Source organism: Schistocerca americana, chromosome 3, assembly GCF_021461395.2.
Source record: "Schistocerca americana isolate TAMUIC-IGC-003095 chromosome 3, iqSchAmer2.1, whole genome shotgun sequence".
NCBI lineage: Eukaryota > Metazoa > Arthropoda > Insecta > Orthoptera > Acrididae > Schistocerca > Schistocerca americana.
Genome location: NC_060121.1, coordinates 905,270,449 through 905,293,233, shown reverse-complemented (window position 1 = coordinate 905,293,233; position 22,785 = coordinate 905,270,449). Strand labels below are relative to the sequence as shown.

The 22,785-nt window shown below is 37.9% G+C and overlaps 1 protein-coding gene across 1 annotated transcript in view; it reads right to left on the bottom strand.

Annotated features, from left to right (window-relative positions):
- The window catches only part of LOC124605409 (RRP12-like protein), a 135,678-nt gene that overhangs the window by 25,682 nt on the left and 87,211 nt on the right, over window positions 1-22,785 (bottom strand). The window contains exons 14-16 of the mRNA XM_047137060.1: window positions 17,093-17,216; window positions 4,491-4,655; window positions 63-195 (exon numbers count right to left, since the gene is read on the bottom strand). Coding sequence (XP_046993016.1) covers window positions 63-195; window positions 4,491-4,655; window positions 17,093-17,216 — 422 coding nt within the window. The remainder of the gene's footprint in view (window positions 1-62; window positions 196-4,490; window positions 4,656-17,092; window positions 17,217-22,785) is intronic.

Below are 22,785 nucleotides of genomic sequence, written 5' to 3'. Positions count from 1 at the left end.
ACTTTCAAATACTTCTGACAGATGTCTAAATACTTATACATAAGGGTGATATAACAACTCACCTTTCAAGTGATGGATAACTTTAGTGAGAGCCAACAAAGATGCAGATGCCATTCTTGGTTGCCCTGCTAGGCCCACCATCAACAGTCCCATGTAGTCTCGGAGCACATCAACGTCTGGCTTGTGTGCCCATCTCTGCAAACCACAGTCTTTACATTAAGCATTATAGTAACAGCATGAAACAGAGATGGAAGGTATATCACTTCCAACTACTTCATGAAACAAAACCAAGTGATAGAAACGATCATTTAAAGCAAAAAAAGTCTAGTAAACATAAGCACTAAAATATATCTAAAAACAAAGATGATGTGACTTACCAAACAAAAGCGCTGGCAGGTCGATAGACACACAAACATACACACAAAATTCAAGCTTTCGCAACAAACTGTTGCCTCATCAGGAAAGAGGGAAGGAGAGGGAAAGACGAAAGGATGTGGGTTTTAAGGGAGAGGGTAACGAGTCATTCCAATCCCGGGAGCGGAAAGACTTACCTTAAGGGGAAAAAAGGACGGGTATACACTCGCGCACACACACACACACACACATATCCATCCACACATACACAGACACAAGCAGACATATTTAAAGAATAACAACTCACCTTTCAAGTGATGGATAACTTTAGTGAGAGCCAACAAAGATGCAGATGATCTTTAAATATGTCTGCTTGTGTCTGTGTGTGTGTGTGTGTGTGTGTGTGTGTGTGTGTGTGTGTGTGTGTGTGTGTGTGTGTGTGTACCCGTCCTTTTTTCCCCCTAAGGTAAGTCTTTCCGCTCTCGGGATTGGAATGACTGCTTACCCTCTCCCTTAAAACCCACATCCTTTCGTCTTTCCCTCTCCTTCCCTCTTTCCTGATGAGGCAACAGTTTGTTGCGAAAGCTTGAATTTTGTGTGTATGTTTGTGTTTGTTTGTGTGTCTATCGACCTGGTAGCGCTTTCGTTTGGTAAGTCACATCATCTTTGTTTTTAGATATATTTTTCCCATGTGGAATGTTTCCCTCTATTATATTAAGCACTAAAATATTTACATTAAGAGTTATGAGCACTTGTTCAGCAGAAAAGACGTGTTTCACAGTAGCAAAGATGAACGAGTAACTCATAGCTCTTAAAGTCTGTGTTTTAGACGCCACGTTTAGTACAATTTTTGGCTTCGAATGATCATTCCTGTCACACCACTGAATACTGACATTCCTCTTGGGACACCTTGTATAAGCCAATGCAGGGTCCTGTGCATAGTGGAGAGAAATGAAACCGCAATAAAAACGAAGTACACGGAAATCACTGAACAGAACAAGAGAACCATTCCTACTTTAGAGAAAAGAAAGGTTGACAGGAACACTGCCGCTAATCAATTTCCTGAACACAATTCTCATTAATGGGACATCTTATCATGAGAAAATTTTATGTAGTCGATATTTATAGATAAGAAACACATTTTGCACCTTCAACCAACAATAGATGTAGTATCACACACACATCTTTAAAAATGTGGATAGATCATCATAGGAGTGTGGAAAAATATCTTACAATAAAAGTGAAACACATTCTCTGAATCAAAATTCAGAAGAACAAAACTAATATTAAGATAACATTAACAATTTCTGAGAAACATAATGATTGTCTACCAATGATGTTTGCTTGTCAAAAATTAACACCACCAGAAGTGCCTGAACATTAAAATAATCAATTATGTTTACCACACTGCTATAGGAAAAGTAGTAAGCCTAAAAATAAGTCTAATGTGGGAGTTCAACATTACATATTAAGAAGAGGACTGCCCAACTTTTTCATGAACCACTAACATCTAACAACACTGCTGATACTACTTGCCAGAGGAGAAAGAAGTATTACAAACACTTAAGAATGTAGCTAAATATTACTGTGCCTGCAGGAAATGAGAAAGGCTGACAGGCATAATATCCTATCATGCAGGTTAAGATGGTGTTCCACAATACAGAACATACATTTATAACTCCCACATACATCTTAGGGCTCTACAACCAGTCATAAGAAATCATACATATTCACATGTCTAAATAATTTAATTGGATAGATAAAAAATCTACTCACCAAGTGGCAGCAGAACACAAATATGGTCAGGGGAGATTTATCACACAGGATGAGAAGGAAAGACTGGTTATTTCCTTCTCATCCTGTGCAGTAAGTCTCCCCTGACCCAAGGTTCTGGGTGACTTTCTCAAAATCTACCCCTTTTCCTAGACCTCTCCAGTCCTTTTCCTTCACTCCTCTTCCTTCCCCTTCAACCCTTCTGCCTGAAGAAGGAGCCACTGGCTCCAAAAGCTTACCTGATTACAGCCTTCTTGTACATGTGAGTTCTGCTGCCACTTGGTGAGTAGATTATTTTGTCAAAAATTGATTGTTTTCATTGTTATATTCAAATGTCTGTTATTTTCACTTTATAAATTTAGCAGACATGCACATTGTGTGTGCTTACTTGTTCATTTATAGTTAGAATATTCTGTGGACACAAGAAACATTTTTAGATAACAATTTATGAGTCACAAAGATTCAGATTACACACCTGACGAACATCACATTGGTCATAACCCTGTAGCTGATGTAGGTGCAGTCTATTCTACTCTTGTCACAAGCTCATCCTATCCTATTAGAGACTGGAATACTTGTGAAAGCAGTTATGTACATACAGCACCCCTGCAGTAACTTCTGTACAGCCTTTTTGTGGATGTGACCACCAACAAGCTGTCCACCCGAATGAATGCCCCCCTACAAATTGTGGCCAAAAGCAAAGTTGACCATTCAGTGGCAGAGTTTACCACTGAGCACAACATGCTTGACTTCAACACTGCTTCAGACATCCTGTACCATCTGAATCATAACTGCTGATGAAACATGGGACTACAAAAATTTGCAGACAATCCAGCAAGTGGCATACCAAGACTGCTTGTGGAAGTGGAAACAACATTAGGAGCAGTGTATCAATTTTGGAGGATAGTATTTCAAAGGAAACCATGCACAATAAGTAAAGGGTAAGCATAAGAAAAATTTTATGGACAAAGTTCCAGACCTTTTTGGACAGACCTCGTATGTGAGAACATAGTTATAAGACAGGATATGGTGAACACATTGTCAATATGATATTTAGCCACGAACAAAGAGTCATCTTATTTAATGTACTGGAAGAAAGTGAAATCTATGCTAACTTGAAAAATAACTGTGTGAGCTCATTTAACGAAAATGCATATCAAACACAACTGAATTCCATCATGCTGCCCATTTTGATATTTTTTAAGGCTTGCTCCTAACAGAGTCAAAATTTGGTTCCTACCATAAGCCTCCATCCTTATTCCACTAGTTGCTTGCTAATGATGACATCCACACAACCCACCAACAGAAATTTTAATATCATAGTTTACTGACGAAAATTTTTCTTTTGAAAAAAAGTATGAACAACACATATTTTGCATGCCACGAAAGATGATGACATTTGTGGAGAACAAACAGCTCATGCACATGATCAATATGGGATCCTCAAGTGCTGATCATATGAAACCAAGCACGCACTGTTCATTAATGAGGTGTAGAGATTCTACATAATGGAGGCAAGGTTGACAGTATCATTCCAGAGAGCCTTCAAAGCAGTTTTAAACCATCATTTAGCAAACAAGATACGTACTTATAGAATATTGCAACAGATATGCAATAGCAAAATCAAGTAACAGCACATCTTTCTTTTCATGAAGATATAGTCAGAAGTAAAAAAATAATGTTCAGTATACCTCGATGAATCAAAATATGATTGTTGCCACTAATGCCATGTATATAAGAATGGTGAGATAATTTTTGCACCTCTCTAAGCCTGTTTGCAGTAACCCAGTTGTTACAAAATGTAGGAAGACTTTCAGATCAGCACTCAGCACAAATGCTAGAAGCTGATTCTCAAGACACATGTGCATTAGTAGATGGCAGGAACCAATGTCTATAGTATGTGATCAGTAATATGTTGACACTGCATTTACAGTGGAGGCAAAGACTAACTGATTCCCCTTCATACAAGTTCTTAACTAGTGATATTTCCACAGTTATTAGAACAGACATTTTATATATCTATTTAAAAATGTTTTGTCAATCTTTTCCGAGATATTCAACAATATCTTTATATGCACAAAAATTTTATGACAGGTCCATAAGATTAAAATACATTATTTGAATTTAATGGTTTTATGGCATGTCAGTCTACAAAAAATGCTAATTTCAAGAGACTCCTGATATACCTGGAATGTTTTGAATTTGTTCCATCAAATGGAGCTCAACAACACACAGGGTATGCAAAATTACCACGGGCAAACAAGATAAATTTAGTTATGTGACTCTCTCAATCAAATTTCATTAAGTTAGTAGCAAGAAAGCTTCACAATGTATTTCAAGAGATCACTTGCAAGCATACATACCCGCATGGCTTCTCCAACTTCAACCAGCAGCGCATAAGCAGCAGTTCGACAACGTTCATTTATGTCTTTACAGCAAAGGACAGCTTCTGGTATCACTTGCTCAACAAGTTCATTGTCAGGCTCCCCAAGTTCTCTCATCAAATGTATAAGACACCGTAGCCGAGGCTACAAACAGAAATACATAAAATGGTGAGTTTCCCTAAGGTAAAAGTTCTCTACATAATGTTTTATAACCAAAAGCAGCTGGTGGACTAATGCTGCAACACTGAACTGATGTTGCTACAGTAAAATCTTACATCTATGTACACATGCACTTGTAGTCTGGCTTACTAAGCATAGTCTTCACAACGGGGAGGCACTTTCTTAGGGTGTATAAGCCATCAGTTACTCATCCACATTCGCTGGTACATATTCCACTCCAGGCACATCCCCTGTTACAATGCATATCTAGTCATCACTACACAAGTCTGTGCATCTATACAGCTGCTCTTCATTTGCAAAGTGAACAGTGGACCTACTATTAAATCATAATCTGTTATCAGATCTTCTGTAATGAGGAATGACATCATTTCACTGGGACGACAGACGACAGAGTGATACAGACTGATGAGAATGCTGGTGCACTATGAGACTCAACATGCACCCGCATCCACAGCAGTCAGTATTACTCTGTCATGTATCATCAGCGAGCTCACACACTTTTACAACTGTAGTATGCACAATTACACATGTCACGCAATTTTTGTATAATGAGATGAGGACAGTGTATCCAGATTTGTTGTAAATGACCTCCAAAATGAGCCATGTCTCAAACTAGTAGTGCTGAAGAAAATAGATTTTAAAAGTACAGCCTCATGTGAAATTTAGCAAGTTAGAATTTAATCTATGTTTTCTGCTCCCAAGAACAACAATTTTTTTTCACTTTTTCACTCTATATTAATTGCAGCTGTATACATAATAAGTAATATGTACACTTATATTTCAATGGTTTATATTTATATTACTTACTACAATTATGCAAATGGTTTTATTAGAGGCCTGAGTAATTAAAAATTATGGCTAACTGAAGCTGCAACAACGGCATATCACTCAAAAATATTTTGAGCAGTTTGAGAGCATAGGAGGTACAGTTCCCTCTCATTCAAAAGCAGATACTCTCAGCTTTTTTAGAAAATATACTGAATTACCTAAAATTAATCTGCAATATTCTGAACTTTGATGACATAATTTTATTGCTGTAATTTTTCTGAATTGGACGACACATCTCATGAATTAATTCAGTCAGTAATTAAGATTTTGAATAATGTAGAATCATAAAACATTTATTTTAAGATGGATGCCATATTCATAAATAGAAGCTTTCAGATGATGCATGTATAATATTGCTCCCTATACTTTTGTGAATTATTAACCTGAAACATTTTTCTTAAGGCAAGTAAACAGCACATGCAGGATAATAAACTCTAACCTAGCCAAACTAGCAAGCATTAACTAGTTTCAGAAATATCATATTCTTACACCTGTCTTTAAATAGCCACCTCTCCCCCAAAATTGGCAGTCATGAATTTGAAAGCACTCGGTTAACATCTCCATGTCAAATCTAATTAGTGATCACAAGTGGTTATATTGGTTGCAGCAAAAGCCTGCGACCAGATAACTGCAGTGTCACATCATGATGGTGGTTCACATTAAAGCTGGTAACAGTTTAACAAGATTATAACACTTCCGTGAAATTTTACATTTTGGTACAACATAAAAAAAACTAAGTTACACCATATCTCTATCATTTATGACACTATCCAGGCTCTTTAGTCAGCGTACTAACTTTAAAGTGCTAATATTCTACCACTATTTTCTGGGCAATATTCTTACACTTGGTGATCAGATTAAAAACTACTTTGTGTGCATTGTTACTTCATGTTTCTGTCGCTGTACATTACGCCATGGTGAAACTTAACAAATGCTGTGACTTTGGTAAGTGGTTTGATGAGTTTTCTTCCATATGTGTCTGAAAAGGAATAAATACATGTCTTTTTGCCTGTATAAACAGTGATTTGTAAAACTGGAACTGCCAATCAACAACAACAGTGCAAATGAAGTGTGATGACCTACTATTAAATTCCTTTATTGTTTGGTCGACCACATTTGACACAATCTTTCATAACAACAGTTTCCAGTTACATTTTTTTCAGTACAGCACGATATGGGACTTCAAGATATGTAAAAACCAGGTGCAACTTCAAAATTCATGCAAGGGGATTGTTACAAGTGGAATTATGTCTTTCCTCAAATTTACTGAGGCTGTGGTGCCCACCCAAAAGAAAACGATTGATGTTCTGTGGTTATCAGCCAATATATTCTTAGTGCCCTACACAGCTGGTGGGTGTTATCTATTAAATCTTCACTAAGGCACACTCATAACACCAGTTGTAGCATTAAGAGTATGTGCACGAGTTATTTGTCCACCTCCTGCTGGTACTGAGGAGAAGTGAAGTTGCTTGGATCTTGGATGGGTGCGAGCAGGTGGGGATGTCACACGGCTGTTCCAGGCAAGATTAGGTGCAGAGACAAGGTACACGTGACCAGAAACAGGTAAATTCCGGTATTGGGAATTTTGACATTTAAGAGACCAGACAACACACCAAAAAAGGGCATTGTGTCAGACAAGTTTAAAGATGGCTCCGTACAACTCTCTGAGAATATATGATAATTTAGAGTCAAGTGCTAAAGAAAACCTGAATACAATTTGAAGCCATTTTAACTATTTTTTTCTTTTTTTTTTTTAAGTTTCTGACTGGTAGCAGTAATTTTTTTTTTTTTAAAAAAAAAAGACTTTTACATAAAACCTGTATACATCTGTGATCTCAGAAAAATGAGGCGCATCCAATGACACAACAACATTTCAGCGAAAACAATCAGTTTTTGAAAAGGTAATGTATAAATTTTATGTGTGTGTTGTTCTCCCGCTGCTTGGAGAGTAGATTTTTAAAAATCTACAACAGTACTTCAGTATCTTTAAAACTACAGAAGTTAATATTTCACAGCGAATAAACATTTTCATTATGAACCTCTTGAATTAAGAACTTCTAAACACTTCACGCAATTTCACCGTATGATTGTCAGATGATAGCACTGCACTGTAGCTATTAGCTATCATCTTTGAAAGCTACATATAAGTATCTACTTTATTTCCTGATTTGTTGTGTGTTTATATCTTTTCATTATGCAAACGTTTGTCAGAACGTCGTATCCTCCACAATTACGCAGTAAATGAATACAGCATGAATACCTCACATATTGTCATACTTGTGTAGTTATTTAATGAACAGCGCTGTTTTGCCAGTAACTTTACTTAAATGCTGATTGCAAGTGCTATTAAAAAATCTTCGTTAATTTACAAATGGTCAATCGCATGTGTTACTGGACACAACAATTGAAAAGATAACCAGAAGATGCTTCTCTCAAGAGGGCATAAATAACTGTTTGAACAATATTTAACAAAATTCACTATCATTTAACATGAGCACATTTGCACAAGAATATTGGCTTATTTATTTATAGACAAACCTTTATTTATATTTATTTTGAATGGGCCTGAGTGTGACTGAGTGTTTATAACATTTCTTTTTTAAATATTATTGTAATATATTAGATTAGTCTGGGAAGTGGTAAAGTTGAGTCAAATGATGTCTGTAGAACTCAAGATAGATGTAGTTTTGGTGGGGACAGCTTTCAGCCAATGGAAAAGCAGACAGTAGTGGCGAACTATGGAAGTCAAGTGGAGCCTGGGACTTTTTCAAATGAAAATCTCAATGTAGACTTTTATGTGAGTTCTGGAAGGAGGCAGACCTGCCTGTGGTAATGAGTGGCATTCGAACATGGAGGTGCTTGATTCTGGGTGGTGAATGGCCACTACCATACTTTAACTTCTGAAGGTACTTTATATTTTGAGAGGCCTGAATGCGCTCCATAGTAGGACTCTAACTTCTTCCACTTGTATTACAGAACAGGGTAGATGGAGTATGAGTTACTATTCTTTGTATCATGTGTGATAATTTGTAAATCATCAGGTTGAGCTCTTAACTTTTTTGAGCTGGTGAATATATTGTGTATTGTGATTATGAAATGGACTAGTGTTCCCCATATCTTTGATTAGTTTGAGAATCTTGCTACCATTCTCTTAATGCTCTCAATGTAACTTTATTGCATTTGATAAGACTATTTTCTGCAAGCTCGTGCTTCAAACATTCCAAGCGAAGGTACACTGATTTGACCTAAAGTTATTTATGTAACATAAAAGTTGGCACTCGCTGACTTCAAAGCATCAAATGGTTTGATCTACAGGTTCACGAACATACACAATTTAACATATAAATGTGCTCAAGATAGGCTGGAAGCATGAACATTGACACTGTTCAGTCTTGGAAAAAGTACTCTTCCACCAATCACAGTCGCAATGATGTTTCTAATGCAGATAAACAGGCTTATTTTTTTGCCTTCTGCCTGACAATAGCTCTTGAGTTCAGAGGAGACAAATGTTGTGGCATAAAATTTAGTAAAGTGAAGCTAATTGTTTCATTATGGAGTGGGTTAAGTTGCTACCATACATAAGTGGAAAAGTGAAGAGTCTATGATCCTTCAAAAATGTGTGGACATTTCTATGTAAATACACATCAAATGAGAATTATGGGCAACAATAACTACATCGGAACAATTCTTGCATGCCTGCGATGCAATGCTGGAAGTTAGAAATACGAAACGCATCCATTGACCAGTGTGCTGGAAGGCCAACATAACCTCCCAACTCTGCTTAAGGCTTTAGCCCTTCCCAGAACCTCTATCCTGTATCCATTTTCCTCCTTAATCCTATGGCATCCCACACAACCAACTTCTACATGCTCACCAAAATACACAAACCCAACAATCCTGGACACTCCATTGTGGCTGGTTTTTGTACACCCACTGAAAGAATTTCGGACCTCACCTCCAGCCAACTGCTCGTAATCTAGCCTCACACATCAAAGATACCAACCACTTCCTTCGCTGACTCTCCACCACACCGATCCCTTTACTTCCTAGACGTCTAATCATCTCCATTGACACCACCTGCCTATATACTAACATCCGTCATGCCCATAATCTTACCGCTACTAAACATTATCTTTTTCAACATCCTTCAGACTCCAAATCCACTACCTCATTCCTCATATAAGTTACTAACTTTATCTTAACCCACTGTTACTTCTGCTTTGAAGGGAAGATATACAAACAAATATGCGTCACAGCCATGGGCACCCGCATGGTACCCTCCACGCCCACCTCTTCATGGGTCACGTAGAGGAAACCTTCCCAGCCTCCCAAAACACCAAACCTTGGTTCAGGGCCACTGATGATATCTCCATAATCTATACTTCGCAAGAGCTTTGATTAGCTATCATAATGCCTACCCCATCAGCATTCGGGTCACCTGTGAAAGCTACCGTGTCATTTACGAGCCCTTCTGCAACCACTGCATAGGTTTTTATATTGGTATGACTGCCCATCAGCTTTCCACAAGGATGAACAACCACTACCAAAGTGTGGCCAACAGCAAAGTAGACCATCCTGTACCACAACATGCAGCTGAACATAACACACTTGACTTCAATGGCTGTTTCACTACCCAAGACACCTGGATCCTCCTCTCCACCACCAGACTTTTCTGAACTGCAAAGATGGGAGTTATCATTACAACACGTTCTCCACTCTCATAATTATGCCAGGCTCAATCTATGGCAACATACTGTCCTCACACCATCCACCCAACAGTTTCCACCCTCTCTGTCCTATCATCTCTTCCCCTTTCACATCACAGAGCCTCTTTGTTTGCTGCCCTCGGCCAATGCACCCACCCGTCTTTCCCCGGTCCTCTCCTTTTTGCAACTTTTCTCTCCACCTCCCTGCCGCACAATATCCTGATGCAGTGCCTGTTGGCATTCTGGACCCTGCACTCTCCACCAGACAGTGTTCCTCCACCCTCCGACCACACAGTACTATCCCTTCCCTTCCCCGCCCCCTCTAGATTGCTGCTGGCATCCCATGTGATAGTTGCATTCTGGCCAGAGTTGGCAATGATGTGTGCGTGAGGTGTGCTTGCTTGTGTGTATGAATGGTGTGTGTTTCTCTTTTTCTGGTGAAGGCTATGACTGTAAGCTTTGAGTATGTGTCTTTTTATTAAGCCTTTCTGCAACTTAACATGCCTTCTTTACAGTAAGTAGCAATCCGACTATTCCAACATTGTTGATATTTCTATGTGGATTTTCCATTGTTTGATTTGGTGTTTCAGGAACAGATGGCAGAGGAATAAGAAGAAAGTGAAGATGAGGATGAGCCAGAATCATTATCAGTTCCTACAATATCAAAAGCTTTTGAAGCTATAAACACAGTTAAGCATGTGTCATGAGTTTTGAAGTCAATGAAGAACTGTTGAACATGTTAACTAAGATGGACAATACAACATTAAAAGTAGGGCACAAGAAACAGTTAACTATTGATACATTCTTCAAACCATTGTGAAGACAGGGCTATGCACTGTATGTTATTTTCCTACAGTGTAGTTATGCTAACAAGATGTTCAACATACCAATAGTTTGTTGAAATGACAGCCCCTATTTAGTTAGCAGTAGTGATTCACTAATGGAGAGATGCTAAATGAACAATGTTTATTTGTTTTGAGAAGTGCAATCAAAATTGCACTTTTAGTCAACTTTTATTTTTCTAAATCACATGTTGTGTATATATTTTGGATGCTTAAGATTAGGCTCTCACATCACTTCACTTTCCTGCATTTCAGTTGGCAAATGGCATATGCATACACATCCGATATATTACATTTAGCCAATGTCACTCTATTTAACACATTTTTGATTCTTGCACACTAACACATAATTTTGAGTTTCTATGTGTGATATTTTGAACATGACCACAAAATGACTAATAATTTATTGACATACCATGTCAAGGAGTGTGGCGTTATGAGACTGCATGTTACACAAATATGGTACCCTTCATTCTGCATTTTCACTGACAAAAAAATTGAATTATTATGAAATTAGTTATATTTTGGTAGTATGTTTTCCTGATCATGATGCTCAAAATTTCTCGTCCTTTCCAAAATATACAGAGATTCCACTTTCCACTGTAGTAGTTTCTAAATATGTAGGGCAAACACAGGCAAACACAGGGATAATAAATTCAGTGACATTCTCATTCTCTCTCTCTCTCTCTCTCTCTCTCTCTCTCTCTATCTCTCTCTCTCTCTCTCTCTCTCTCTCTCTCTCTCTCTCTCTCTCTCTCTGTGTGTGTGTGTGTGTGTGTGTGTGTGTGTGTGTGTGTGTGTGTGTGTGTGTGTGTGTGGGGGGGGGGGGGGGGGGGCTGTTGATGACTCAATGCTTCTGTTAGTGTATGGTTTCCTTTACTCCTAAATTATCGATATTAGTTCCTAAATATTTGAAGACATCTAAGCACTCTTCCAGCATACTACTAGTGACAAAAATGACATGAAAGAGATATGAGTTTTGGTTACTGTCTCAGTGTAATAATAAACATAAGTTAAGAAATGCGAGGTGAGTGTATATATAAAATGTGGAATAACTTCTCTTGATGATTCACATGAAGAACCTAACAAAACCGCAGCCACAGACAGGAATGTTGAGAAGGTGTGTAACATGGTATTGGATGATTAAATAGTTGATATGACGTATTTTGAAATGTATTTGCAAAAGCAAATTTGAGCAGCTATACTTTAAACAGTTATGCAGACACAGCATAGACTAGCATCAAGCGCTGCATCAGTCTCATCTTAAGACTGAAGACAACGACGATGACGACAACAGCAACATTTTAAAATAGAAGCTTAGAAACTGCACACTTTTGTTTGAGCAACTTACCAATGATAAAACGGTTTTTGTTGTTGTTGTTGTTATGGTCTTCAGTCCAGAGACTGGTTTGATGCATCTATCCGTGCTACCCTATCCTGTCCAAGCTTCTCCATCTCTGAGTAACTACTGCAACCTACATCCTTCTGAATCTTCTTAGTGTATTCATCCCTTTGTCTCCCTCTATGATTTATAACCTCCACGCTTCCCACCAATACTAAATTGGTGATCCCTTGATGCCTCAGAACATGTCCTACCACCTGATCCCTTCTTCTTGTCAGGTTGTGCCACAAATTTCTCTTCTCCCCAAATCTGTTCAGTTCCTCATCATTAGTTATGTGATCCACCCATTTCATCTTCAGCATTCTTCTGTAGCACCACATTTCAAAGCTTCTATTCTCTTCTTTTCTAAACTGTTTACCGTCCATGTTTCACTTCCATACATGGCTACACTCCATACAAATACTTCCAGAAATGACTTCCTGACACTTAAATCTATACTTGATGTCAACAAATTTTTCTTCTTCAGAAACACTTTCCTTGCCATTGCCAGTCTACATTTTATATCCTCTCTATTTTGACCATCATCAGTTATTTTGCTCCCCAAATATCAAAACTCATCCTTTACTTTAAGTGACTCATTTCCTAATCTAATTCCCTCAGCATCATCTGATTTAATGCAACTACATTCCATTATCCTTAATTTGGTTTTGTTGATTTTCATCTTGTATCCTCCTTTCAAGACACTGTTCATTCCATTCAACTGCTCTTCCAGATCCTTTGCTATCTCTGACGGAATTACAATGTCATCGGCAAACCCCAAAGTTTTTATTTCTTCTCCATGGCTTTTAATTCCTACTCTGAATTTTTCTTTTGTTTCCTTCACTTCTTGCTCAATATACAGATTGAATAACATCGGGGATACGCTACAAGCCTGTCTTATTCCATTCCCAACCAATGCTTCCCTTTCATGCCCCTCGACTCTTATAACTGCAATCTGGTTTCTATACAAATTGTAAACAGCCTTTTGCTCCCTGTATTTGACTCCTGTCACCTTCAGTATTCCAGTCAACACTGTCAAAAGCTTTCTCTAAGTCTACAAATGCTAGAAAAGTAGGTTTGTCTTTCCTTAATCTATCTTCTAAGATAAGTCGTAGGGTCAGTACTGCCTCGCGTGTTCCAAAATTTCTACGGAATCCAAACTGATCTGCCCCGAGGTCGGCTTCTACCAATTTTTCCATTCGTCTGTACAGAATTTGTGCCAGTATTTTGCAGCTGTGACTTATTAAACTGATAGTTCAGTAATTTTCACACCTGTCAGCATCTGCTTTCTTTGGGATTGGACTTGTTATATTCTTCTTTAAGTCTGGGGTATTTTGCCTGTCTCATACATCTTGCTCACCAGATGGTAGAGTTTTGTCATGGTTGGCTCTCCCAAGGCTATCAGTAGTTCTAATGGAATGCTGTCTACCCCTGTGGCCTTGTTTCAACTTAGATCTTTCTGCGCTCTGTCAAATTCTTCACACAGTATCGTATCTCATTCATTTCATCTTCATCTATGTCCTCTTCCATTTCCATAATATTACCCTCACGTACATAAATGGTGGATGTGAATAAATGGCTTGCAGAACTAATCCAATTCTGCAGTGGGAACAGAATAAGAAACATCGCTATGTAGCAATATCATGGATATGCTGAGAACCGTTTCATTGCTGATACTTATTGATTTTGAATACAATAAGTTACTGGCATTGTAAAGGCTTCACGTGCCAAGGGAGAAATGATCTTTCAATGCCAGTTTATACTTCTTAAAAAGATTCTTTCAGAGGGTTAAGTATACTGGTTATACATTTCAAATTCAGAATGCTGAAATCTCATGGAAATACTATGAGGGTACGTGGAGAGTTCAAGTACTGACATAGGATGTTGTTTGTAACAACAACAAAATGTTTTGTTATGTTTAAGTAGTGGAAGAATTTTGTTTATACAGCTTTTAAAGTTTTCTTTAGGTTGCGCTCCACAGCTTAAGACGACACACTTTTAGCTGCACCACCAAAAGCTGCTAAAACTATCAGACTGCAACTAGTTTCAACTATTTATGTCATCATCTGACATAATTTAAGTACAAAATATGGTACACACAATTTAAATCATCAAGTCTGCTAGATGGTTACTTAAATTGTGAAAACCAGTTGCAGCATAACAGCATTTTTAGCAGTTTTGACAGTATACATTAGAATTCTTTTGAGTAGTTGTGTGGGATGTGTTTCATTCATACTGAACTGGAAAATTGATCCATAAAAATTATTTCATTTTGAAAGTTTAATGCCTACAGAAATTTATAATATAACGTTTGTGAAGGTTTATAAGGAGTAGGCACCTTCATTTTAAAAAGTTAAGAAATGTGAGGTGAAATTAAGATGTGGCATAACTTCTCTTGATGATGGTTCACATGAAGAACCTAACAAAACTGCAGCCACAGACAAAAACATTGAGAAGGTGTGTAACATGGTATTGGATGACTAAATAGTTGATATGATAGGCACATCATTGTATTGTATAGTTTACTACAGGAATGAACTACAAAAAAGTATGATGAATTTTTTGAATATTGAACAAAAGCAAGTATCAGAACGAGTTTATCAGCAAGGTTACACAGTTCCTGCTAAAAACAAAATAACCATTAACGCTGTGGGTGAATGTGAAGACCCTGAAGTGAAGGCAGGAAATAAACCTTCAGTCAATTTATCTGAAAACTACTGCTGCCTTTGTTTCTTATCGATCACCTCATGGAGGTTGAAGCAATAACTGGCAAATACTACACAAGTCTTCTTGAACAACTGGATGGAAAAATTATAAATAAGACCTGAATTTCAACACCAAAAAAGTACATTTCCTTGAGAGAAAATATGTACCCATGAGGTGCTTCAGCCAAAAATCACAGATCTGAAATACAAATTATTAGTACATACTCACTATTCTCCAGATTGGCATTCTTTGGCACCCATCAACTTCCTTGTATAACAAATTTCTTAGCAAGAAAACATCGCGTGAAAAAAATTTTTTTGTCTAATTTTCAGCTCCAGGCCATACAAATATTTGTGTGACCTGAATCAGAAAAGTATAATACAATAATTATGTCAGTACATGGTCTTGTGTATTCCTTAGGAAATGTGCCTAGCCTATGAAAATCCAGTGAAGACATTATGGTATCTAGGGGTACCCAACCAGAATTGCTTGCCTGAGGAGGAGTCTACACACTGGAAGAATGTTGGACATTAGAGCGCTGACTTTAAATATTTCACTGACAGGCTACGAACTTTTCATCTCATCTTCACTGAATGCCCTATGACAAAACAACTTGGTGAAGTTAATAAAGCAGTACATTACCATATCACCAAATGATACATTTTATTACATTACATTTATCGTTTTCCATGGATCCCTTGGAGAGGAGTCTCAGGGATATGGAAAGAGTCTAAATTTTTTTAATTTTTTTTTTAATTCAGATACATGGATATTATACAATTCTAATGCAGGGAGAGTTATGAGCTATAATCCTTGTGAAGATATTCATCGATGGAGTAGAAGGAGTTGGCCAACAGGAAGTTCTTTAATTCACTTTGAAACCGAACTTTATCACTTACAAGACCTTTGATATGCTCTGGTAAGTTATTGAATATATGAGTACCCTTGTATTTGACTCCATTCTGTACTAATGTTAAGCTTTTATAGTCCTTATACAGACTGTTTTTGGTTCTGGTATTATAATCATGTTTTGCACTATTTTGTGTAAGAAGAGACATATTGGAAATGACAAAGGACATAAATGAGTATATGTACTGAGAAGTAGTAGTTAGAATACCAAGTTTCTTAAAGAGTCTCTGCATGATGATCTAGGACTGAAACCAGAAATAATTCTAATGACTCGTTTCTGAATTTTGAAAATGTTCTCTCTGTGAGAGGATTTTCCCCAAAAGATGATTCCATAACTCATTAGTGGATGGGAGTAGGCCGAATAAACTAACTTCTTCATTTTGAAATCACCTATTTCTGCTATCATGTGTACTGCAAATGTAGCTGAACTAAGGTGTTTCACTAAGTCTAGAATGTAAGTTTTCCAAGTTAGGTTGTGGTCAATTTGTAGCTCTAAAAATTTGACACTGTCTACAGCTTTAATTTCATTCTTTTAATACATTATACTTACAGGGTCTGGTATTCTTTGTGAGGTACAAAACTGTATGTACTGGGCCTTGTCAAAATTCAGTGACAATCCATCTGCTGTGAACCACCCATTGATACTTACAAATATTTCATTAGCTGAATGCTCAGGGAGATCACGGGTACTGTTTTTTATACTAAAGCATCCTTTATTTTTAAGTGAATTACATGGACCTGCTGCCATAACATTTCTTACCAACTGCATAAGGAACGATTTGTGTTATATAGGGCATCCAGTTTTATACTGCAAGTGAAGTAACACAATAACAATGAGTTATCTTCCACGGAAATATTTCTGTATGAACATTCAAAATAACAACTGCAAATTTGCTCTTTTATACAGAAATCCATTGTACTGTATGGCCCATGAAAATCTAACCTGTTTCATATTAAAGAAATGCATAAATAAAAAGTACTATTCTGCCAATAACCACAAGATACAATAAATCAAACTGAATGACTTACCCCTTTGCTTGATGGAGCAGACTTTGAAAGTGAGGTAATCAAAAGTGCCTTCAAATCTGATAAATTTTCTTTCACAAACTTTTGGCAGCTTTCAGATTTACTGCTGCACAATTCTTCCAACAACCTGCATTATTAAAAAATTATGTGATAAATATACTGACAACTAAGACATTATAATGACACAGCCTGGCAGTTTCAACACTACACAAATGAGTACTGACAAAAGACTATCTACAAAAAGAGCTAATAAATGAAGGAAACATCATGTACTTACACGTCTTCTTTCATAAAACAGCAAATAATACTTTCCAGAAATATCTTAAACAACAAATTCTATATGCAAGCAATCACACTTCACATAATAACAGACAACAATGGTCTACAGCTTACGATGCTTTGCTGTTAACAGCTTGACCAGTATTCTCATGTGCCCCCATCAGACCAAGTCTTTTGCTTAATCATACAGCTGACGCAAAAATATATTCATCTGCAAGACAGCAGCTGAGTCTCTCTCATAAAATTAGCAAAACAAGCACATATTATGAATATAGCTTCACTTAGAAATGAATGTTTAGCCAGTGCCATGTGATTCTGGTATACCATAAGAAATCACATGCAATCTAACATAACATTTTAATATTACATTTCATAGGTCCAAAATTTTGCCAGCTGGGCACACAAAGCAGAGATTGTAGTTTGGTAAGTGGAATGGGATGGAGGTTTTCGTCAGATGGGATGGGTAGAAGGAGAAAAAGTGGGAAGCAAGTGAAGGCAGCTAGAAGGGAGGCAGCAGGTGTGCAGGATAGGAATGCAGGAGGAAAGGGTGGCAGATACACGGGCTACTCATGTGATTGAAGCCAGAAGGATAATCACAGCAAAGGATGTGTTCCAAGTATAACTCATTTATTTAGTTCAGAAAAGCTTGTGCCGTAGGGAAGCATCCGGGTGGCATGAGTTGTGAAGCACCCATTGAATCAAGCATTTTGTGCTCAGCAGTGTATTGTGCCACTGGGAGATCAACTCAGTTTTTGGCCACAGTGTAGCAGTGGCTACTCATTCCGGTGGTCAGCTAGGTGGTAATCACACCTCAGTGTGTATACACAGACATGGGGGAAAAAAAGAGAGATTTCCTGGTTAAAAACACGCTTTTTCCCAGATGGAATTAATTTAACCAGATGAAAATACATTTTTTTACATGTTAAGCAACAGTATACATTCCCTCAGAGCTGTAAAATCTATCAGTCCTTTGAATGGCAGAGGTCTTATACTGGCGTAGGACTTTCCGGCACTTTACGAAACAAAATCCAGCAAAGAACAACGTGTTTTGGAAAGATCTTTGATGCCCAACAATATGTACACTGCTTATTTTTGAATTGTGAAAGTAGATACACATATTCCACCAATTACAGCACAGTAGCTTCTGCAGCTCTGAAATAGAGATTGTGTTGAGGATGCACTTTTGTCAGCCAATCATAACTCATGTCATGTGATCTCGCCAGCCAATGACAGCACATATTCAGAGTATATGACACATTACATAATCAACCAATGGCAACATTACAGTTAAGTGGTGCAAACCACAGAAGAGGAAAAGTTTATGGTTTAAATTAACGTAAGTACAGTACAACTTCCAGTAAAGTTAAACTTTCACATATAATACTGGGTGTCCACAATTTTTTGCTGTTTTTTCTCCAAGGAGGTGTTTAGGCAAGAACCTAAGAGTGCTTCGGAAACTAACCTCCTGTATTTGGTGTAATTCGTACTTCTACTTTCGTCTTACATAAACATGTAGTTCAAATGCCAATGCGAATCACAGATCATTCCAAAATGTGTTGGTTTTTCCTGAATTTAATTTGCTAAAGTGCTTGGAAGTATAAAACCTGTAACCTTTCCATAAACCATTTTTCAACAACACATGTTATTTAATTTTGTGATCATGGATGCAGTGGATTTAGGAGAACCTTTACAAAGTAAAGTTTATACTTAGCTGTAGCTGGTGTCATGTTTTCTTGAAGAGGGATGCAATAACTTTTACATTGTTTTTATTCAAAACTCTGAGCATACTGTACAATATTTAAACACCCACTGATGTAAGGCTGCAAGCAATCACAGGAAGGTCTACGGATTTTTGCAAGCATTCTGCATTCTACCTGACTGGGACTGGAGTGGCAACAAAGGATGGGACAGAATAGGAGTAGTCACAATGGCAGCTGGTCTAAGCAAAGTGATCCAGTCACTGGATGAAGGGGTAAGAGAGGCCACTGCGAGCTGAGATGGTGAGGTGAGGCGAGGTGAGGTGAGCAAGCCAGAAATCTGACACATGCAACACAAGCCATCACTTACAGCAGCTAACATCGTTACACCTCTGCTCAAAATCCCAATACAATGAAATGCCATAATCATGCAGCCGATGTTAATGTGATTAAACACAAATAAAACAATTACCGTTTATACACCCAATGCCAAAAAATATAACATGGTATATGTAAAAAAAGGCCAAGACAGTATTTAGAGGAAAATACTAGCTGGCATGGGGAAATGCAAAACAATAACATACTTAAGTTGGTCAATAATTAATGAAGAAAAGTCTGGAGTAAGAGTCTTGAAAAACGTGTTTTTGGTCCGAGTAGCTTATTCTCGAGATGACCTTTGACTGCCGTGTAGCTGGCACATTTCAGGTTGTTATTGTGCTCTAGCTTTGTAACAAATATTTGCAGATATGGAGGCAGTTACTAGAGTGCAGACTGAAACATCTACATTCTTCAGCCATCGGATCACACAAAACTTCAAGGGCAACAGTTCCAATTTCTGATCCAAAAAACACAGAGCTGTTTTGGCACAGAAATCCTTAAATAGGTTTTACAAGGCACATAAAAACTGAATTATCATCCAGAGTGTTTCCTTTACTGTGAACTTGATTAGCTAAAAAGATATGGAGACGGGGATTGCACTTGTTGTAATGATTCCACATTGCTTTGTATGCCTTGTCCAGATTAGTTTTTCTTTCTTCATTTGAGTCTCTGTTATGTCTGCTCATTTGTAGTGTTTCACCAAGGTGTTTGAAGTTTACTGTTTTGTAAATCGTGCCGTACACTGTGTTCAAATATGAGAGTTTCTTTGTGATCATAAACTGCGTCTTTTCATAAGATGTTTTGGATGTGATTTCATGTATTTTTTCAATGGCTTCTTTTGTTTAAGTTTATACCTTTCAAGACAATCGCCAAATTGTCTCCAAAAGCCAGGCATTTAATCTATAGGTTTCCTAAGGTTATCACCTCTTGTGATTTCCCATTCTTTTATTACCTTACCTAACATTAGATTGAAAAGGAAACGTGAGAGGCCATCGCCTTGTCAGACACCTGTGCAAGTTTCAAAGGGCTCTGAGTTCCCCACAGAACTTTACTTTGGAGTCGTGTTGGTCAAGGTTTGCTCTATGATAGTTCGTGTTTTGTTGTCTACTTTGTGTTCAGCTAGAATTCTGAAGAGAGTTTTCTGGTCGGGAGAGTCGTATGCCTTTTTGAAGTCGACAAAGGTAATGATCAGGTTCTGTTCGTGTTGTAAAATCATTTTCAAGTTCCAAATTTGTTCCGCACAAGACCGCCCATTACGGAAGCCTGCTTGGTATTCCCCAATCAAGTGGTTGGTCTGGCATTCTAGTCTGTTTAGTAAAGCTTTAGAGAGAATCTTGTATTTGACCGGTAGTAGGGTCTTTTAACTGATAGTTTCTTAAAGGGCCAACAAACACAGCACTACTAATAATTTCATAATTAATGCTGACTGTTGCTTGACAGGGACAGGGTTGTCAAACCTGCATCGCTTGTTTTTCAAATCACCCATTCTGTCAGTAGCCAATCAGTGTGGTCGGCTCAACTGATGATTTCAGTTCTGCTGACATGTGGAGCAAAGATCTATTAACTGACAATGCAGGTAATGCTAATTTGCATCACATTTTATCATGCATAGTAACGAGGCATAACCTTACTTCCATCTATCTTCCTCTCTCCCCAATAAAGGTTGCCCACCAACAATCACTGCAACACTGGCATGTTGATTAGTTTTCAAGATAGCTTGCTTTCAGATCCAGCATTCAAGGACTGGTTGGTGAAAGTACCCACAGACCTTTATAGTGCTTAATGTGGATTATGTCTAGGGACCCTCATTAACAACCGTTCTATGGGAAGATTGGCTCTTATGAGTCACATGACAAAATCCAAGCAGCACATAGCGAAAACAGCTGCCATGAGAAGCACAGCAAGTTTGTATGTCTACTCATGACCAATAGTGATGACTTCAATTCAGCAGGCAGATTCTACTTCCACTATCACATCTGCGGATTCAGCCGGACCAACACTGACGTTGGCCGCTCCAATTTTTCACCTCCACAGAAGGACCTCATTGCAACTTCAAAGCCCAGGGATAAACTGAGAGGACTTGATTGGATGACAATAACGGATGAAGTAACAAAGGTGGAGATATTGTGGTGTTTGGAATGCATCGTTTCACACAGGTCACTTCATTGTTCTGTGACTGGCATGTTATGTTTCCCCACAATGTCCCCTGACAGTGAAGTGGCCAAGAGCATGCGTTTACAAAAAGACAAAATCAGTAATACCAGGCAATACAGACTACCTCTATTTTTTGAGTCTGAAGTTAAAGCTGACCTCGTAAATACAACACAGATTGTTGTTTATTTTGACAAATTCTTGAACAAGGTGTGCAAAAGAATACAGATGAATATTTAAGTAGATTATTGGGACAAAAAAAATCTAGTGTGCATCCGTTACTACGCATTGGCTTTTCTAGGCAGTTCGACAGCAGCTAAGCTACTCAAGCTCTTCAAGAAAAAACTTTTACAAGTATCGATGATTGGCCCTAATGTCAACCTTGCTTTCTTAAGGGAACTTAAAATTTTTAGAATGAAATTGAAGGGGTAGAGACAGTTTTATTGGAAACTGGAATGTATGGCCTTCACATTGTTCACAGTGCCTTTGAGTCCCCAATACAGGAAACACAATGGAGGCTAATACAGTTTTTATGTGCCTTTTACAATTTTTAAAGGATGTCCCTGCCAGAAGAGCTATGTATATTTTGACAACGAAATCAGAACTGTTTCCCTTAAAGTTTTGTGCGATCTGATGGTTGTAGAATGTGGAAGTTGCTGAGCAAGCTCTAGCAATGCTTCGTTTCTGTGAATATTTGTTGCAAAACTGTAAGGGGTAAAAAAGTGCTAGCTACAAGGTAGTAGAAGATCACCTCAAGGATAAGCTACTCGGTCTGAAAACTGCCTTTTTCAAGACTCTTGCTGGAGACTTGACACCTTTCCTAAAGGATTTCCAATCCAATTGACCACTAGCCCCATTCCTTCACTCTTCTTTGACAGAGATAATGGAGACAAAGATGACACGGTTTGTCTAGCTGATAAAGATCTCACTGTCAATTAATTTGTACAAAGAATCCAACCTACTGGGTGTGAACTACGTTAAGATTGGATTCACCATAAAAATGAGCTTAGGAATTGCAAGTCTCTCACAGCCTTTGAAATTGCTCAGTGCCAGAACGAATCCAGATTGATGGAGAAATCTTCCCTACACTTTAGGTTGAAAAAAGCTTTTAGCTGCTTTGATCCCACCATAGGATGCAGGGAGGCCATTCAATGAAAAGGAGTAATGGCTGGATGAGTTCTAGATGAAAAG